Raw genomic sequence first — 20,821 nt, forward strand, 5'->3', positions numbered from 1 at the left:
AGAGGAGCTTGGCCCCGACGGCTGTGAGGCCCTTTGGAGCCCTGGATCTGGGAGTCTCTCTGATTCTCTGTACCTGGGTGGCCTGGGACAAATCACTCAGTCGGGGCCTCTTAAACTGTCTCCAGTCCTTTCTGGCTCTAGTTCTGTGGCCCCTGACCTTCTGCAGGGATGTGACTACCTCATACAGAGCCCTGTTCTCGGGGAGCCAAGGCCGCCCTCAGGTCCCTGCAGAAGGAAAGCGTGTACGCATTTCCCAAGACGGAGGGCTACTACTATGGGGCCACAGACGTGAGCAGACAGCTAGTGCTAGCGCGGGCTGGAGACTAGAGCTCTCGGCTGGAACTTTCTCCTGTGCTCAGTGCTGTCTCTGAGCTCTTTTAAGCCAATGGTTTTTCCCTAGCCTTGTGGGCGACCCCAGTCAGCTCTTAGCCGGGGTCCAACCTGACCTCTGCTAATTAAACAGGTCACACAGTCTTACCCTGGAGAGTGGTAACACGTAACAGGAAGTGCCACGGAAGGAATGCCTGGGCTCAGAGCTAGCTCTATTCTAGGACCTGCTCGGCCGTGGGCGGCTCAGGTCAACTCCCTGGATTTCGCCTTCCTCTGTGGCCCAATGGCGCTTACGTGGCGTTAAGAGGTGTTAAAGATTTGTCAGTTTTAAAGCGGTTATTGGAACTGTTATGGTTATTCTGACGATAATGACTTATTAGTGCACAAGCAAGGAAGGAGAGGCTTCCCAGGGCTAAGGACTTCCTCTGCCTAGACTAACAGAGCTCGCTACTGAGCTCAATATTAATGTTCTGGCGCCACACTCCCCATGTGTCCTCCCAACAGGGAAGGGCTCTCACCTCTTTGCCGGCCCTGGATGCTCCGGAGAGCCAAGATGTTCTGCTCGTCCGACAGGAACTGCTTCATCTTGTGGAACGGCTCCTTGCCTCGCACGGTCAGCTTGTTCCACGGCTTTGGCCGGGCCAGGATCTCGCTCACGGACCCTTGTGACAGTCCCAAGACATAATGTCCAAATATCCGCTGTCCAATATTGTGCTTGATCAACTGTTCTTTCACCTGGCGCGCAATCTCGGCCGTGTCCATCTCCTCGCCTTCGGAGACGCTGCCGGCGCTTTCGGACTGGCTGGGAGACGGGGCCAGGCCGTTTACGTCGGGGCTTTGTTGTAATGGACTTTGGGAGGGGATGGAGTTTGTGCTGTATTGACCTGTTGGAAAAATCATGCTTGTGCTTCCGGCTTCCTGCATGGCCTTGGAGTAGAAGGACTGCATTAGCTGTCGCTGGAGGAGAGAGTTTAGTGCAAATTTTCCTGTAGAAGCCAGGGGTAGGCTGGGGCTTGCCAGGGATGAGCTGAAAAAGTCTTGACTTAAACCCGTTGGTGAGAACTGGTGTGTACCATTAGTATTGGAAACCTGCTCCCCTGGGTTGCGGGGCAACTGAGAAGGAGGGGAGGCCGGCAAAGCTCCAGGGCGCGGATTCTCAGGCTGGTCTTTCCCTTTTCTCCTGGCTGACCCTACAAGGAAGGTCAAACATAATGCATTATGGGGGATTAAAAAGGGAAAAACCAAGATCAAAATGCAAAGTTTGCCCCACAAAAGGGAAAGTAGTGCAGATTTGTACAAGGGCCAATGAGGTGTGTTGGTTGGTTGGTTTGTAAATTGAAATTTAAATCAGCCAAACGAGGCCCCCCAAAACAAGCAACATGCATTTTCATGTTTGCACCTTTCTTGTACGTTGCAGCCTGGAGAATCCCCTTTTTACAGAAACTGAAATTCTCAGTGTTACATGAAGCGCGGTACCACACACAGTAAAGAGTCGACAGGGCGCACGCGGCAGGGCCGTTATCGGAGCGCTAGCCTTCGAGCTACTCCCCGAGGAACCCTGCCTGACCTGGAGCAGCGAGCACTGACATTTGTGGGCCAATGGATTCTCTCAACACCTGGCTCTGAGGAGGCTCTGTGAGATGTCTATCGGAGTGAAGGCACACACATTCTCAAGGAGGCAACATCATCGGACACCTTGACAAGTTTTCCCGATTCCCAGACCAGAAGCACAGCCAGTCCCGAAAAGCTAGGACTCCAACCAGCTACAAAAAGAGTTACCAGAGGCCAAGCGGGGGGCGCCTCCCCCACCCAGTAACACTGACCAAAGCAAAGAACCTTCCCTGAGATTGGGGAGGGGGGAGGCTACCGGAACACCAAAGAAACAGGCCGACCTGGACCTTTGCTCTTGGCCGCAGAGCTAGGAAAAGAGTAGTGGAGAAAGCATCTCCCACCTCGTCTACCACCTCGAAACGTCTCACCAGAGATCTACCATATCTACCGATCCTACCGTCTTCATCCTCTTAGCCATTCTACCAACACAGAGGAAGCAGGAAACCGTGGGAGGCCAGGACCTCGCGGTCCAGGGCTTAGAAGGCGAGCCCTGGGCGACCCGCTCTGTCCCACGCTCACGTCTCCTCTTCCTAGCATCCCCTGGAAAACTAACCAAGTACCAGAATCGAGATCCCATGAACCTACCGCTCAGGTCACTATTGGTAATTCGCAGGGTGGCATTCTCCGACTGCAGAGAGCGGTTCTTCTCCAGCAGTAAGACCTCCAGCGGCTTGGACGCATCCTAGATCCAAGTCAAAACATGCCTTTACTTCTATGGTCAATTATAGCATCTGAAGTGGGGAAAAGGTTGGCATGGGGCTAACGAGAAGGGACGTGATAAGAAGAGGAAAATCCTGTTTGAACCAGTGATGTGGGGCTATAGCTAGGGTGGGGAGAGGAGATTTATCCCTCTCTTTTGATCTAGAGGCTTAAACCTTTAGATTCACATTTCTAGCTTAACCATATGATTACAGATTTAGAATAGAGGTTCCTTGAGGGCAGAGATTGTTTCATTTTGGTTTTTGTACCTTGATACTTAACGTGGTGCCAGACCCAAGGCGGGCACTTTATCTGGGCTTATTGAATGACTAGCTGTTAAGTATTCACCAGCCCCACCAGAAACTTGACAAAGTTACAAAGTGAACAAGTGGCAGGTCTTCTAATTCCCCATCTGGTGCTATATGAACTCAAACTTTCTAAGAGTCCTAGAAGTTTCACTGGAAGTATTCCGACAAGCTCTTTTTCTTATTTTAAAATTTTAGTTTTAATGAAACCCTGTTGAAACTCTCTTTCTACTACTAGAGAATTAATTACTTCCTTAAAGTTTGCCTTCAACTTCAAACCATCTGAACGCTCAATATGGCTGAGCAACTGGCCATTTAGCTCACAACGAGCCGTCAGAAAGTCAAACTCAAAGCCATCCTTTCAGACCCGCCATGTTGGTGGCAGCTCCCTTTGGGATTCCAGGAGAAAGAATCCATTTGATAATTTTCCATCTGTAGTCAAATTAAAATGTATGAACGTCAGCATGCTGTTCTTTTGCCTTCCCAACTCAAAAGAATGGGAAGCTCAGATTTCTTTAAATATGGATATTCTCGGCAAATCAATATTAACCTTATTTAAAAAAAAAATTGCTGACACTCAATCCTAAATTTTATTCATCTACTTTCTTAGTTAAATCGCAACATAATTTAGTCTGAACAAGTTCCTAATTCAAAAAACATTAATAACATGTCTCTCTCTCTCTCGCTCTCTTTTTTCCCCTCTACTTAATTAAAGGCAATTTGTGTTAACAAGGCTAAATGTTCAAGTAAGCTACAAATCAGACCATAGCACCAGCGATCAATTAAGTGCCGGTATTTTCTGTAAAGAATGAAGAGTCTTGGGCTAATTTTCTTAGACAATTTTCTAAAGTCTTTAAATGCTCGTTCTACAGGAGAGCGAGCAGAAATAGAGAGATGACAGTGGCTCTCGGAGTGACAAGGTCAAAGGTGAAATCATATTCAGTACCTGGGTTCCGGAGCCTTCCGATGGGGCGAATTCCATGGATTTCAGGATGCTGTGAAGGACAAAGAGGATGGCTTCATTTTCTATTTATTCTTTTCTTAGTAACTATATAATGAGCATTAACACGATCACTTTTGACTCTCCAGGAACAAGCTAAGTGACAACTTTAACAACTTTCCTAGCAGTAATATAATCTGATAATGAATATAGACTAACTATTCAAACTACTTATTGGACAGAAAAAAAATTTCTCAAGCGCCACATAAATCATTCCATAGGCAGTTCTGCAAGACCATTTGAGAGTATAAATTTACAGGTTAATAAGGAGAGAGCATTTTAAGCTGTCAGAAGCAACATGAATTTATTTGTGAAGCCCAAAGGGAAAGGAAAGTTCTAATGAAGCAGGACGAGCGGGAAGAGGGATCACCGTGCCTCACGTACAGTACGGTGCCCGTGCCATTGGATGGCTGAGACAAAGTAATCTGGGGGTTGGGGCAGGGCAGGGCAGGGCACAGATTATTTTCTGACCCCTGAAGGCTAAAGGCAGCCATTGTTCTAGAGAGATGCAAGAGAAATGTGGGGTATTCTCTACTGGCTAAAGATGCCAATCACTGACAGATGGAGAGATTGAACTTTGTCCTCTCAGGACGGAGGCAAAGATGGCACTGACTAATGTGGGGATGCCTGGGGGAGGGGGATGGAGACGGCCACTCTGCAGCTCTGGAGTGGGCCATGGAGAGGTTAATTAACTGGCCCAGAGTCACAGAGTTTGTGCTCTCTTCCACTGAGGCAGAGACTCTGGGTCTTATCTTGCCATTTCATTGGTTTTAGGAATTCCTGGTGGAGACATTTCCTCTCAAGAGGCAGACTGGCCCCTGCAAAAGATCGACTTAGCGAGGTACCTGGGGGAATGAGAGTTAAGGACCTTATTTGAGCCACATGGCTGGATGGGCTCCCGATGGCACTGGAGCCCTGATTGTCCTGACTCAGGGGTCAGCCCTGTCCTCTCTCCCCATTCCTCCCAGACCTTCACTACTTTGCCATAATTCTCATCAGCCAAGAACATGACGGCTCTCCTTCTTTGTGACAATAGCCCCTTTGTGAGAGTGGCTAACTAATTACTGGAATGAACTGCTTTGATTTATTCTACTATTTTCTAGAGGAGTTCAAATGCTGAGGGTCATGGGAGGCACTAATTCTTTCAGGTTTCATTCTTATCTAGGGAATTTACATTTCTTTAAATTACTGTATTGGGGAGGATGGAAAACATACCTCAGAAGTTTTTATGAGGATAACTTTTAAAGTAAAAATAAAAAAAGAAGAGAGCGATGTGTGAGAGAGATGCAGAGAAAAGGGGGAAGAGAAGAGAGAAGAGAAGAAAAGAGCAAAGAAAAGAGAAGAAAAAGTAAAGAAAAGAGAGAAGAGAGAAAAGAAAGAAGAGAAGAAAGAAAAGAGAGAAAAAAAGAGAAAAGAAGAGAGGGAAAAGAAGAGGAGAAGAGAAAAGAGAAAAGAAAGAAGAGAGGAGAGAAGAAAAGAGAAAAGAAAGAGGAGAGCTGAAAAGAGAAAAGAAAAAAGAAGAGAAGGGAGAAAAGAAAAGAAGAGAGGAAACAAAAGAAAACAGAAAGAATAGAGAAAAAATCAGAGAGAAGAAAAAAAGAGGAGAGAAGAAAAAAGAAAGGAGAGAAGAGGGAAAAGAAAAGGAGAAGAGAAAAAAGGGAAGAGGAAAGAAGGGAGCACGGTGGAACAGAGCGTGCTTTCTCTGTCTCTCATCAGAGAGGACCCCTGGACAGGCCAGTGTGCTGATGCCCAATGGGCATGGGGGGGATGCCCCTGATGCATCAGTCCCCACCCTGTGGCTCTGAAGATGATAGTGCAAGCTCCGAGGCACCAGGTGGGGGTGCCTGGAGCCTCCACACATGCTGGTGGTCAGAAGCAACCCCAGCTTTCAGGGGCAGGGAGGCCGCCCGATGGGATCCAGGGCAGTGGCCTCTGCTCTCTGGGCAGACTAACTTGATGCAGGGTCCTCTGGTTCTCGGCCACCTAATGTTCATGGGGCTTGGTCTCTGGCCTCAGGCCTCTGGGCCTGCTTTTAGCCATGGCTGACTGAGCCAGGGCCCTCTATTTCACAAACTGCCCCTGAAACCAAGCTGATGATGGAACACAGCTGTGGAGACTTCACTGTCCTGACTTTTCTAAGAACCATTTACCCTCCAGCTAAGGCATCTCTGGGGCCCCCAAGCCTGCCCCCAATTCTCAAGTGCAGTTTAATAGAGAACAAGTCCTCCTTTTCACCCTGGGGGATATTTGTGAGCCAAGAAATGGGCTGATGTTCTGAGAATGCCACAAGCCCCTTGGTCACCAGTGCACACAAAACGCTGGTGCGCTCCGGAAATCATAGGAGGAGAGGTTCTGGGAGACTGAATCTAAATGGTAGTGACATTGGTGTTCTCCAAGTTCAGACTTCCACAAGGGATTCAAATTCAGTGAGGGCTGAGAGCCCATGAGCATGCTGGAGATTGCTGACTTCAGGAGGCAGGAAGATGTGCGTTCAAATCTCCCTGGCATCTCCGCCTCAGCGTGCTCATCTCTAAAATGGGGCCATTAACAGCATCTCCCTCCCTGGGCTATGGTGAGGATGAATCAAGATAATGTAAGAACTGCTCACGCAAAGCTCAGAGTTCTCCCTCATCTGTCACCAAACACCTATGGTGGCCAAGGAGGCAGAACTGCGTTCAAATCCTCCTGCTGCTGCTTACTCCCTGCATGACTAGGCGAGCAATTTTACTTTTCTGGGTTTTCTCACTCTTAACTTGGATTTCGGGGCCCCCATCCCTGATATTAGGATCCTGTTTATAGCCTATTACTTTCTCAATCCATCCTCCTCCCCACTATTTTTTTTTAAAAAGAAAATCTCGGATCTCTTCAAAACTCTGCTCACGTGACCTTTCTCCCCTCAAGCTTTTTCTGTGGCCATCCCATCCCTTCCCCACTGCTCATGTCTGCCTTTGGAAAATCACTTTGGATTTATTTTTAACACATTCCTCCACAGACATATCATCTCCCTTCATAGAATGGAAGCTTCTGGAGGGCAGGGCTCCTCTTCATCTGTCTTCCCAATCCTGGGGCCAGGACTTGGCTCTCAGCAGGTGCTTCATAAATGCTGCATTGGTTTTGTTATGGTCAGGTGGGGGCCATTGGATGCCTGGTTCTCAGAGCTCAGCTGCCCCAGGGGACCTCAGTGGTACTTTAGCCGCCATACTTGAGCATTTAACCAGAACCCCCTTCTTACAAACAACATAACACAACCAGCCGGCAACTTACGTCAATTCTTTCTTCACTTCTTCATAATCGGCCTGTCCTTTCAGTTTTTCTTCCAGTTGCTAAAAGAAAGAGAAAAGAGAAACTTTACTTTCAGCAAAGTTTGAGAACAGTTTATTGGCGAGGGCAAGAAATGATTGGGTGCCTTTCCTCCAAAACAAACCCAGGGAGAGGCAGTAGGGAGGGCAATGCGTCTCGCGTTCTTTTCCACCACGAATCCCGATCCCTTGGTCCCCTCGAGCCTGACCCACAGACCATGGCCTCAGAATGTAAAAGTGAATGCAAGCAAGGAACCAAGGTGGGGGGGGGTGCTTTGTAAACGAGAAGAGCTATTTTAAGTAATAAAATTCATAAAGTACAGAACAGACCATTGAGTCCAGGAAGCTTATTAACCTGAAGTTTGAGCAGTCTGGCAAAGCCTGAAAACCCCTTCTCAAAGTGTTTTTAAATATCTGAAAGGAAATACTAAGTTCCAGATAGAAGTTAATGACGACAAAGATGTCATTTTTTTTTTCTCCATCTAAATCCGTGGTTAACAACTTCCTGTCGAGACCAATTCATACTTGAATCAGGAACCCGCTCCACAGCAGGCCCAACAAATGGCTCTTTGCTGATGAGAGGCCCCCTGACCCCTAAGCTGCCCCTTTCAGTTGGGACAGCAACTATTCTATGGGGAGTTTTCTTGAATACAAACCCCAATCTGCCTCTCTGGAATTTCTACCCACTCAATCCATCAGCACACCCTGAGTGAGCCCCCATTGTCCGCCAGGACCTGGCCGACACCCCCATTGCCCACTGGGACTTGGCCAATCCTCATGCTGCCTACTAGGAGCTGGGTGACACTCTCAGCACTGTCTTCTCAGCGCACGATAGTCACTGGAAGGAAGCCCGGCAGAGATGATCCAAGTCCTGTGAATCTTAATACAATTATGACAATAGTTTGGACCATGTAGACCCTTTGGGAGGATCTTGGGGACCAATACCGAATGCCCCATTCTCCATCGGCTGGTCCAGCATCATATGTTTGGGACAGCTCTACAGATGGACACCGAGATGGAATTAGAGCTAAACAGGGAAGGGAGAGGGACGGCTCATGTTTGGCTCATGGCTCCTGATCCTTCCCAGCTGCCCCACAAACATGGCTGGGAACCTTAGCCAGCTCCCTCTCCCCAATCAATATCTCTGTCTTCGGCTCCATCAACAAGAGATGAGCATGGGCTCTCCTTAAAAAAGCCTTTGTGTCCCTTTCTAACCTCCCCCATGCAGGATCCCAAGACAGAGCTGGGGCTGGATGGGCTCCTGGGAGGTCATCTCGCCTGGACCTTTCATGTTCCAGTCCCCCAGAGAGGGGAAATGTTTGGCTCCGGGTCAATGGTCAGCGAGCGGCAGAGACAGCCTTCATGTGCAGGGCCTCTGGCTCTTTCTGCCAGACCCCCATGGCTCCTAGAGCACCCCAGGAGGCAGCCCTAACAAGCCAGCATGTTCTTAGGGAGCACTTCTGAAGCGTTTCCACAGCAGAGCTTCCAGGATTTTTTTTTAAGCTCCTCTCTAAGTGGCTCCCACTGATTTCTGTTTATATCCTACATCTTTTGGGAAAAGGAAATAAGCACCTGACCCATCATATTAGAAGTCTAATTTCCCAGCTGTTCTGATTTCCTCATTCACCTGAAAGAAATCCGGTGCTGGCTGCAACCGAACACACCGAGCCCACTTATTTAAATGGCCTTTTCTTGTAGTTATTGCGTATTTCTTTGTGCGTGAAGTAGTTCTCTCCTAGTTCCTGCCAAATGTATAGATGATAATGCTGATTTCAGTTATAATTAAATAGAGCGAGGATTCATTAGCCTACAAAAAATTCACAGAAGGTGTTCATAAAAAAGTGATTATTTCATCCTTTCCCGAGGGCCTCCGAGAGCAGAAAGTACAAAGATGCTGTCTGAGTACTTTCTAAGTACTAAGCACGGCCAATTCTGAGAACGGGTTACCCACGGAGTTGTTGGGATGGACTTTGGATCCTTTGGCTCACTGCTGCAGGACCTTAGAAAAGTGGAGGAAAAAGGAGGCTTTGAGGCAGTCAGAGGAAGAAAAATGGCTGAGGGCTATCAAAGTCTCACCCCAAATGGCCCCTCATTCGAAAACTAGTGAGCATTTATATAGAGCTTTAAGAGTTAAATACTGTTTCCCAAATAGGATCTCATTCGGTTTTCCCAATCTTATTGTCATCCCCCTTTTTGCAGATGAGGAAATAGTTGCAAGGTTAAAGGGCTTGGCCAGGGTGACACAGAGCTGTGACTGGCCCTGATCAATCGGCTTTCAGGACCAACCGAAGCCCTCCTTGAAATCTCTGGTGATTTAAGGGGTTCTTTTGATGGGAGGGCTGACACTCTCCCAGCCTGGGGGGCTCTCACCAAGCAGGGGTCACAGCCTCGAGCTTGTCTCTCATTTAGAGACCTGGCTAGCACCTGCCTCATCTTGCCAATTAAATCCCATCAGACACGCCCTTGGGCCAGAAGGGAGCACAAACATTGGCCGAAGGGTGGCATCTGTCCGTCCCCCAGTGCTTTGGTGGGGGGGGCAGAAAGTTCTGTCGTCATGGCGCCAGTTTTCTGTGTGAGAGGTGTCAGGAGGGTGAGGTGGGGGCGGGGCAGAGGCCTGGGGCACAAGCCAGGGGTCCAGAGCTGGTGGTCCCAAACGCATTGTCTCCTTTGGGAGGGGCCTCTGAGGTCACCAGTGGAGTCAGTCACAGACCTAGAGAGAGATGGGGCCTCAGGGGAGCCCAGAACTCCACGGTCCAGAGGGGAGGACGGACTTGCTCCAGATCCATAAACAGTGAGCAGAGTCAGGGGTTGGACAGGCCCCCTCAGCCAGAGCCTAATGGAAGCAGGGAGGTACAGGAAAGTCTGAAGGCTGCCTCCGACTGCTCCTGGCCACGTCACCCTGGACAAGTCACTTCTCTATATCCAGCAGGGCCGATCGTTCCTGGTAGGAGACGATTCTGAGGGCGATGGATCTCTGTCCAGACTAAGTCACACAAAGGGGCCAAGGGCTGGGTCTGATTGTGACCTCAAACCCGGGGCTCTCTACAGTCCGCTGCATCCTGCTGCCCTCTCAGAGGCTTGTGGGTTGAGGGTTGGAAGATGCTTCAGAGGCTGTCGACTCTCAGTCCATCCCTGCACGGCCTGGGGAGTGGAGGCTCAGGACTTGGCCAGAGGAGCGCTCTCCCCCAACACCAGCTACCATGGAGTTTTGTAGCAGACTCCGTAAAATGAGAACAGACCGAGCTGCAAACCCAAGGGCAGATGGCAGAGAAGCCAGTGAGAAGCCCCAGGTATTGGAAAGAGACAGGAGGACAACAGGCCCAGACCAGTGCAAGGGGCCCCTCGCACCATGGCGGAGGCTTCCTGCCCTGGCCCCAAAATGTTGGGACTCCTAGGGCTCTTTCTGGCCTGTGTTGGTGAGGACAGGACTACAAGTTAAATTGGGGAAAAAATACATAGAAAGGAGCGAGCAGGAAATGAAGAGAGAAATTAATGAAAGCTAATAAAGATGCATTAGCTCTGCTTCAGGTAAACCCACTCCCAGCAGACTCCGGCTAACGGATGGCTCTGTTCCCCAAAGGAGAGCTGGAAAGCACTTATTTGGAAATTATACTCCCCAAGAAGCAATGCTTTAAATCGTGGCTGAGGCCCCAGCTTGGCCCCGAAACCCTGCTGGACCCAGGAGGCCCCCAAAGCTTACGGGGTTGGAGGAATGAGTCTGACTGACCAACTGTTCCCAGGTCACAATTCTTTGGTTGGGACCCATCCATCTATGAAACTGCAGAGGGAGAGGCTGCATGTCTTCTGGGTTGAGTCTTTGCTTCCCAAAAGACCTACTGTGGTCATCATGGGAAGGGAGGACTCGCTCGGGCCATAGATCTGGAGCTGGCAGTGGGTCACCCAGACCAAGTCTTCCAGGTGGCAGGGAAGCAGACTAAGGCTCATGGAAGGAAGGACTGATTGAAGGTCACTCAGGGTCACTCAGTCCTCTCAGGCTCTTTCCACTCTGCAACTTTTCAGGCCTAAATGCTTATAAACAGCATTTTTATAAGCCCTTTGGTAAACAAAGGGGGCACATGTCTATGTGGAAAACCTTCTTTGTTCAGAGCATGTATGTGTTGCCTTTCCCCCGGGACCGTAAGCTTCTTGAGGGCAGGAACTGGCTTTTCCCTTTCTTTGTATCCTCAAGAGCTCAGCACTGGGCCTGGCACACAGCAGGCACTTAATAAATGCTTGTGGGTTGGAGGACACAGTCATGTGTGCTCCGCCAGATCCCCTGGATCCAAATACAGAGATGGTCTCAGAGCAGAAGGTGTGGACGTGGCTCCTTCTCAGACATCAAACAGGTGAGGGCTCACCTCTGAGCCTGGTAAAGCGGGATAAATGGCACAGGAGTACCAATGCTCAGGGCTGAGGGGGAGGTGTGGGGACAGGAGACCACATCACGCAAATCAGACTAATGTGAGAAGCAGATTTCAAGCCAGAAGGACGCTGAGAGCCCAGTGGCGACCAGCCCCCATTCTGCAGATAGGAAAACCGAGGCACAGAGAGGCAAAGCCACTTGTTCAGGGGCTGAGTCTGAACCCAGGTCCTCCCAACTCCCACCTATCACACCCTGCTGGCTTCTTCACAATGAGACCCCAGCCCCCCACCCCCCCAACCCAGTCTCTGGGCAAGGTGGGGTTTCCTCATCTGCCAAAGGAGCTTCGCAAAGCACTCTGGAAGCCCCAAACCTCTAAAGAGAGGCCAGCTGTCATTATTAATTATGACAAACATTAAAGCAAATGAAATTAAAAGGGAGCTTACTACAATAAATACAACAATGAGACAAAGAATAACAAGGAAAAGAGTCAAAACCCAAAGCACTAAGTCTGAGAGAAACATCTCTGAGGAATGGGAGGTTCCTATGGAACAGAGCAGATCCGGGGGCTCATTTTCCCCAACCCATGACAACCAGAGCCAGGCCCTTGTCCGGATGGCGCTGCCCAAGGTGTACAACACAGACACTCCCGGGGCCGGTGGTGGGGCAATCAGAATGAGAACCACATTCTTTTCCTATACCTGCTCAAACCCTTCCTGGCTCCCACCCATCTTTGTCCCAAACCCTCCCAGTTCTTGTTCCTCCCTCATAATGATTTCCTGTTTTTCCTTTCCATGCTTGTTGATGCACTTTTGCTTGTCTGTAATCGCTTCCTCTTAGAATCTTAGGTTTCGTTCAGGGCTCCCTCATGGGGCCCTCACCATGAGAAGCCCTTCCTCACCCCCAGGGCCGTCAGCCCTCTGCCCTCTCCGATGACTCCCTGCACTTATTTTGGCTCTCACCATAGCCCTTTTCTTGGCCTGTAAGCCCCCTGAGGACAGGGGCCACCCCCTTTTTATCTTCTTTTTATCTTTAAGTTCCCAGCTCTCAAGTGCCGAGCTTGGGACATCTGTTGGCCCTCAACAAAACCTGATGGGGGATCATTTGGCGGTTGTCCCCAATGGCCGCCCCCTTGACTTAGTTGCATCTCCCAAATCCCAAACGAGCAAGGGCAACCCAATGCCAATCAGAGAGGTCTCATTCACTAAAAAAAAAAAAAAAAAAAAAAAAAAATCCCATCTTCTCTTAGCCCGAATCAGAGTTAAGAATACAATTTGTACACATTGGGGGAAAAACCCTTCAGAAGCTAGCTTATTCAATTAACCCCACTCCTCTGGGGTAAGGGAGTCGGGCACATTCAATTGGCGAGGGCTAATGCGCTCGGTGCTTGCGTTTGCTAGCAGGGCAATCTCGACTCCTGGCGACAAGGGGTTAAGATAATTAAAATGAGAGAAGTCTTGTTACTAGAGGACATGTTTTGATTATTAGATCAGATAAAGATAAGGGAGCAATAATTTTGGAAGGAACAGTGTGGGATTGTTTCATTAACCACACAGTATTAAAGAATTCCCTCAAGATACGGTTAAAGAACATTAATTTGTGAAACTGTTTCACTTTTTGGTGAAGGCAAACATTAAAATCCTTCCTGATTGGGAACAATTGCTCTATAATAAAAGCGGAAGGGCCGGCGTGCCCGTGCCCCCCGGGCATCCCGCAGAACGTACTGGAGCCGGGCCCTGTCATGATAACAAAGGCAAGAAAGGCAAATTATATAATCATGGTGTAATTGTGAGGGTCAAAACCGGCCACAGCACGAGAAAATTAGATAGAATCTAGAAATCAAACATGACCAAGGGCACACTTCAAGGGCACTCTGTGGGTAAGGCAAATAAGACACCCAAGCTCCTGCTGAGGGCTTCTCTTGTGCCCAATCTGACACAGGGAGGCTGGGGATGGCCGCTCAGCTTGCCACACTGGGAGGGGGACATTGCTATCCTTCTGCCCTCAGACCTCAACACCAGGGCCCGGGCTCCTCCACAACGTCCAACCGGTCTTCCTAGCTCTGTCTCTTCCCTCTTTGGCTCACCTTCCTGAGGTCCCCAAAATAATCTTCCCCAAAGTCTGGGGTGTCCAGCATCATGGTGCCTCAGTGGGTAAGACACATGTGCTTCAGCTTTAAAGTCCGGTTTCCTTTGCACACTCCCATGGGCCAAGCCATCTCTCTCCTGACACTTTGAATAAAGATCTCCTTCCACACCTTTGCCCAGGCTGTCCCTGATCCTAGAACACCCTCCCCTCCTCACTGTGGCCTCCCAGAATCCGTCATGAATGAACGTGGGAAGCATTTCCTGATTCCCGAAGGGGCCGGTGCCCTTTCCTTCCTCAAAGGACCATGTATAAACTTCTCTCTTTCTGTCTTTCACTCCCGAAGGAAAATGGAAGTGCTTTGGGCTTGGGACTATGTGTCCTTGAAAAATGCTTGTCTGACCCTATTTCATGACACTCGTCATTAAACTGTAAAGTGACAGTTTAGTGACAAAAATAAATGCGTCTAAGGAAAACCTGGATCATTTTGGGGGGATGATTAGCAAGAGCTTACATGAGAACTACTGCACCCTCAAAGGACTCTGGGGAGTGCCAAGGCTTCCCAGAGCCCGACTGGCACCCTGGCCCCTTAACATGGTCGTGGTGTGACAATGGGCGATGCTATACTGCATGACCACGATATTCCACAGAGGTGTCTGGGAGAAAGTTTCTGTGCCAGTGGGCTATTTGGGAGCCATCTTCCCAGGGTTGCCCATGTTGCAAGGGCATTGTTTCCTCAGTCTCCCAACCGTGTTTATATATCCCCCCAGGTCCTTCTTTGTAAACTTTCCCACCCAGGCCCTAAACCTTACCTACGAAAACCTTCAAGTGCTCTTTTGTGGTTCTATCTGGTCAAACGACCCAGCAGGGGTGTACTGGAGAAAGGAGATTTATCCCCATGTTTTTCAAGAAGGTAGACAGAAGGCAAACATAGGAACAGCCTCTGGGGAAGGAAGACTCTCAAAGAGAACAGAGCCATGGGGCAGTGAGATGACGCAGTGGATAGAGCACCAGCCCTGAAGCCAGGAGGACCTGGGTTCAAATCTGGTCTCAGACACTTGACACTTCCTAGCTGTGTGACCCTGGGCAAGTCACTTAGCCCCAGTTGCCTCAGAAAAAAATTAAAAAGTAAATAAAAAAAGAACAGGGCCATCCCCTGCTAGACCATGACCCATTCCTTTGGGACTGAGAGTCCACAAAAAAGTCCAGGCCAGCCACGCTCTCTTCCCAAAATTGAGCAGCCTCTTGTAAAGAGCTCACTCCCCTCTGGCCCTGCTACTCCTCTCCTCAAAGTTCTCACAAGCGTGGTTGGGGAATTGCACCGATTTTGCCAACAAGAAACCTTCAGGGAAGGGCTACTGAGCAACCTGAGTGGCAGGTGCCCCCACTTCTTCTGAGAGCAACACACTGTAGATTTCAATCTGTTCCTCTTCTCGGAGGCGTGCTGATGGCGGAAGCTCCAATCCAGAAACATGAGGCCTGAACCATACTTGAGACTTTAAAATTGGAGTGAAATTTAGCTAATGCCCTTCCAGACACAAGAGCCTCTGACCGTCTCCCAGCAAGGTCAGATCGGGCCCTTAACAAACGTGATTTGGGGGTTTCTTTTGTTTCTCCCCCCTACCTTCAGTGATGCTGTAATCAAGAGCCCAAGAGCACTTTTTAAGATTATCCATCAAGTTGATGGGAAAGCCAAAAAGTCTTTCGGAAACTATCATTCGAGCCCAAACCCTCCCAGGCTAGCAGAAGCCAAGGGCCCGAATCTACCCTCACAAGTGGCCTCACTGAGTCTGAGGACCACGGCGACTCCCATGGCTGAAGCCCCCCTCCCGATCTCATCACGGGACACGCGCGTGCTGCCGGGTACACAAGGGTTCCTTACTTTGAGCGTGCTGTTCTTGGCACTCAGCTGCTGCTCGAGCTGGGATATCTGGCTGGCTGAATTTTCCCGGAGCTTCGTCAGGCTGGCCTGGAGCCTCTGAACGTCCTCTACAAGCTGGGCAATCTCCCGTTCTTTGGCGGCCAGTTCAACTTCCAAGCTGGAACGGGTCAGTACCTCTATCGCCTGCTCCTAGGAAGAACAAAGCAGATGATGAAACTGCAATAACTCCGGTTAGGGGCAAGGCCACCTACGAAGGAGAATCGGGAGTGTTCATGGGGGAAGGCCCATGTGACCACAGAAGAGAGCCATGGTGTCAAAAACCTTCTCAGCATCTGACTGACTAACTACTTCAGATCTGAAAGCAGGCTGGGAGAGGTCTTTGCTATTACTCAACAGAATGGAAGCTCCCTGTGAGGAGAGCTTGTTTCCCAAGTTGTAGCTCTGGTACCCAGCACCTTGTGGGCACTTAATGGATCTGTAAGGTTTGGATGTTTGATCTCTGAGATCAGGGATAGTTTTTTGCCTCTTTTTGTGACCCTAGCACTTGGAACAGAGCCCGCCATGGAGCAGATTCACTGAAAGTTTGATCTAGTTCATCCCCACTTTCCAAGTGAGGAAGACAGCTTGAGGGAAGGGCTCTGCTTGATGTGGGATCCCTCAACCAATCCCTCCAGTGGCCTCCGTCCCACCAGAATGCAATTGAAGGCCTCCCAAAGAACTCAAAATGACTCCTCTTGAGTCATTTCTAAATGAAGGTTCGTAGGCTAATGAGGCCTGCAGAGCTACACTAAATTGGAACCAGGACCGGCTAAAAGCAGAAGTTCCTACATGGAGGCTGGCTGGGTGCTTCTTCTGCAAGATGACCCAGGGGTTTTTGTAAAAGCCAGATAAACAGTCATTTAAAAAATGAACACCGTCACCACTCCCAAACGATCGGAAGAGTATTTATAAAAAGCATTTGAAGAATAGTCAGCTGGTCGGGAGGCAACGGGCCCATCCCAGGGTGTGGAAATGGCAGTGTGGAGGCTGGCTGATGCAGTCCCAAAGGTCCCCTGGGAGCTAACCTTCTCAGCTGTTGCTTGTAGGGAAGGAGAGCCGGCTTTCTCCAGGCCAGTCACTTGGAGAGAGAGAAGGAGGCGGGAAATGTCACATGCTAATGAGGTTGCTACTATGTTTTGGCTTGGTAGGGGTGATGGCTGATCAGGGGAAGGACTTAGGGCATTTCCCCAGAGAAGTTCCCGATTCTTCCTTTTGGATTTTCAAAAGTTGTATATGAGACTAGCTCTGATACACTCATTAACACATTATTTTTCTGTGTGTAAAATGCAACACAACCTGTTTCCTCCGGGGTTCTAGGACACACGGACACACACACATCCCTTGTTTGTCTAGACTACAACACAATCTGTTTCCTCTGGGGTTCTAGGACACACGGACATACACACACACCCACACACCCACACACACACATACACACATCCCTTGTTTGTCTAGACTACAACACAACCTGTTTCCTCTGGGGTTCTAGGACACACACACACACACACACACACACATACACACACACCTTGTATGTGTAGACTATACCACTACCCGCTTCTCTAAAACACTGGCCTGGGTTTTCTCGTAAGGCCCCCTTTTCTTGTTCCTTATGCTCTGTTACAAAGGATGACTCTCCCTTTAGTGAATGTTGCTGAACTGGTGTTTGTGTGCTCGCCCAGAGCCAGAGTACGCAGCTGTTGTCCAGAAAGGAGGACGTGGATCAGGTGACCAAGCTGTGCTGAGTGTCCGCTCCATGCTCAGCCTGTTCTAGGTGTCACAGGGGCTGGAGGAGTCTAAGATGTTGTCACTGCCTTCAATGAAATTAGAGTCTACTTATAGAGACAAATCTAGCTTAAATGAAGTAATTACACAACCATTACGGAATATATATTAACAATTAAAGGGCAAATTGTGTGGTATTAACTAAAGGAAGAAAGATCTCAGAAAAGGAAGAGAACAATGGGAGCAGGATTCGTCAGAAAAAGGCTAATGTAAGAGCTGGGAGCCTAAGTGAGGCCTCGGAAATAGGTAATATTGAGAAGCCGGCCACTTAGGCCAGGAAGCCTGCAGGAGCCAAGGTGAAGATGAGAGTGGGATGATTGAAGAGAGGGCATTTGCCAGCAGATTGGCTGGAGAACAACACAATGGTGCTAAGCTGAGCAAACCTATTGGAACAAGCTGCTGAGAAGGATGAGGGAAAAGTGGATAAAAGCACAGACAATGACTCTGATCATCTCAGAGAAGGGGGACTGATGGGAAACAATAGTCGGAGAAGTTGCAGGCCCAGAAACAACCTGAGCGCCAAAGCAGCACCGGGCACAAATTAATTGCTTGGTCAATGGCAGTGGAGGAAACCAGCTGGTTGCAATTTTGTCTGGGATCCGCAGAAGATGCTGAGAGCATTTGGGGATAACACTGGGAGATGCAGACAGAGGAGGATCGGAATGGGGCACAGCAGCAGGGTCGCGCCACTTGGTCCTTCATGCCATGGTTCCCAACGTGTGGGAACGTGACAAGGAAATACTGCCTAGAGAAGAGGGAATTGGAAGGAGCCATGGGACCCAACTTGACACATGAAGGATCAGTTGGTTTTGGAGGTGGCAGGTTTAAAAGATGCCCAGGAATGAGGGTTCAAATCCCTCAAAGAGGGGAGGATTCTTACTTCCTGTCCCCAAAGTGTCCCTTCTCATCTCTAAGAGGAAGGCCTCTGTCTCTTGGGGGATCTGGATGGAAAGATGAGAAGGGCCCAGGCAGGCTCTCTTGCCCGCCAGCCTATGTACTGAAGGCTGCGTCTCCAGCTCCGTTAATGAAGGCTCTGTGGTAAGATATCCTCTGTTCTTCCTAGTCAATAAAAGTGAGATGCTAAAGGGCCATTAAAAATCAAGGGAAAACCTAATTTAAAAATAAGACTGCCATAAAGTCAGATGATGCAAGTAAGTGAAAGTAAATGCTGAGGGTTAAACTTTAATTTTTATCACTGAGAGAAAGAAAAACACTGAAATCATCCAAGAATGTAAACCTCAATTCAATGCTTCCCTCCTTGTCAAGGTAACACAGCTTCTCCTCCTCTTAATCCTTTGCGCTCCACCTCCCTCTCATGAATCTCATTCAACCACCAATCCACTGAAAAGCAATTATTAAGCACTTACTGTGTAGCCAGACATTGAATGTATGTATCAATGAAAAAAGCATTTACTAAGTGTTTTCTATGTGCAAAACACTGGAGATGTGAAGAGAAAAGCAAGAGAAGCCCAGCTTGCGTTCTCTGTCTCTCCTTCTCTTCTCTGACTTCCCTCCCTCCTTCCCTCTCTTCTTCCTTCCTTCCCTCCTTCCCTCTCTCTTTCCTTCCCTTCCCCCATCTCAGAAGAGAACAAGGAGCTTTTTTTTTTGCTCTTCTTTTTCTCCCCTCCCACGCAGGGCCTTGAACCCAGGAGGGGCTCAGCCAACATTTGTCAAGTCAATGGACAAGAGGATGAAAGGAATAATTATCCCAGATCTCGGAGTCACACTAATCCTGTGACAGTTGGGCCCAATTAGCTTTGGAGACAGTGGTATGCGGGCAAGAGTACAAGCCCTGGTCTCCTTACCAGTCAGTCACATGACTCTGGGCCTCAACTTCCCCATTTGAAAAATGAGAACAACAACAACCCTGCTTAGCCTGAGTCACATATGGTTGTGAAGATCAAAGGAGAGATAGACAAAGTATTTTTTCTTAAGGACTTGGTATGTTAGGCAAATGTGAGCTCTTAATTATTATTATGGTATTATGTAAACTCTGTCTCTGAGACAGCTCCCCAAAAGTGGGGAACAATCAGCCAGTTAGGAGCAAAAACATGGAGCTAGGGCTGCAGTGGGAGTCTGGAGCCATCCTGGCACCCTCCTCATTTTACAAATGCCCCACATGATTCCAGTGACCAGATTATGGGCACTAAACCTGTTTTGTTCACTCTTCCACCCAGCTGGGCCTCTGATGGGCAGGACTTGGAAGTGACAGGAGCTTTGAGGCAGGGTCCCCAACTGATATAATGTAAATACCACTTGGGTGACCTTCGAAGTGCCCAGGACCTCCCGCATCCACAATTGGGGCCAGTAGCAGAATCTCCTCAAACTGTTCCTGATACTACATGAGGAAACGGAGCTGGGAGGAAGCCTAGCATTCACTGGCCCACCCACTGGGAGCCGATGGCACCTCCCAAATACCAGGAGCATTTCAGTAGTCCAGGAAGGGTCCTCTGGGAAGATTTAGGAACATTCGTGTCACTGAGGAAATCAAGAAATGAGGGGGATATCTGAGAGCCAAGGCCTCTGCTCTTTCTTCAAAAGGAGACACCAGTGTCAATAGAACAGTGAGTTTAAGATAGTTAAGTAACTGTAGGCCTTGGAGAGCTTTCCCCCACCATAACTTGTCCCATCAATTTGGACCTTGGTCTTTCTCCCCATGCCTCTTGGTGCCATAGGATCAAATTTAATTAAAATTATGTTTTTAATAATTTAAAGGAGGAAGGGAGGGAGGGAAGGAGGAGGAAAATCAAAGATGTTTTCCTAAGTAGGAGGCAACCACAAAGAAATTCTATAAAGCAGTCTACATCCAAAGCCATTTTAAAACCTAGGATTCAGGGGGATGTTGGAGTAGAGTGCGGAAAGGACTGGGGAAATGAGGCTCAAATGATGACTCTGATAATAACAATGTTTATAGAACACTTAGGGTTGAACTACAGCAGCCGTGTGAGGTAGCTTTCCACAGAGGAGAACCGAGGCCTGGAAAGGGCCTTGACTTGGGTTCCACCACCAACCTTCCTGATTCCAAATCTAGCACTGAACACTGGGCCACCCAGTTACATGACTGTGGATAAGTCTCTTGTTTATGGTTAAGTCTCTTGCTCAGTTTCCTTTTTCTATAAAATGGAAATAAGCCTAAAGAACTGCTGAGGGTATCCAATGAGATAGCACACAGAAAGTCCGTGTGTCAGCTACTATAATTAGTAGTAAACATGAAATAAAAGCCTTTCCCATAGGATCACAGACCTAAAGCTGGAAGGGACCTCAACAATCCTCTGGGTCTGATCCTCCTCATGACACAAGAAGAAACAGGCCCAGAGTTCCATAACTTGTTCTGGGTCACATGGCTAGCAAGGAGCTTGGATCAGAACCTGGATCTTCTGAATTCTAAGTTTACCGAATCTCAATCTAATTACACACTTCTAGTGC

General features: G+C 48.7%; 1 protein-coding gene across 1 annotated transcript in view; it reads right to left on the reverse strand.

Annotated features, from left to right (window-relative positions):
• The window catches only part of CUX1 (cut like homeobox 1), a 244,211-nt gene that overhangs the window by 37,579 nt on the left and 185,811 nt on the right, over nucleotides 1-20,821 (reverse strand). Inside the window, exons 10-14 of the mRNA XM_031968006.1 lie at nucleotides 15,572-15,760; nucleotides 7,210-7,268; nucleotides 3,892-3,940; nucleotides 2,527-2,623; nucleotides 849-1,520 (exon numbers count right to left, since the gene is read on the reverse strand). Coding sequence (XP_031823866.1) covers nucleotides 849-1,520; nucleotides 2,527-2,623; nucleotides 3,892-3,940; nucleotides 7,210-7,268; nucleotides 15,572-15,760 — 1,066 coding nt within the window. The remainder of the gene's footprint in view (nucleotides 1-848; nucleotides 1,521-2,526; nucleotides 2,624-3,891; nucleotides 3,941-7,209; nucleotides 7,269-15,571; nucleotides 15,761-20,821) is intronic.

This window comes from Sarcophilus harrisii, chromosome 4 (assembly GCF_902635505.1).
Source record: "Sarcophilus harrisii chromosome 4, mSarHar1.11, whole genome shotgun sequence".
Taxonomy (NCBI): Eukaryota; Metazoa; Chordata; class Mammalia; order Dasyuromorphia; family Dasyuridae; genus Sarcophilus; species Sarcophilus harrisii.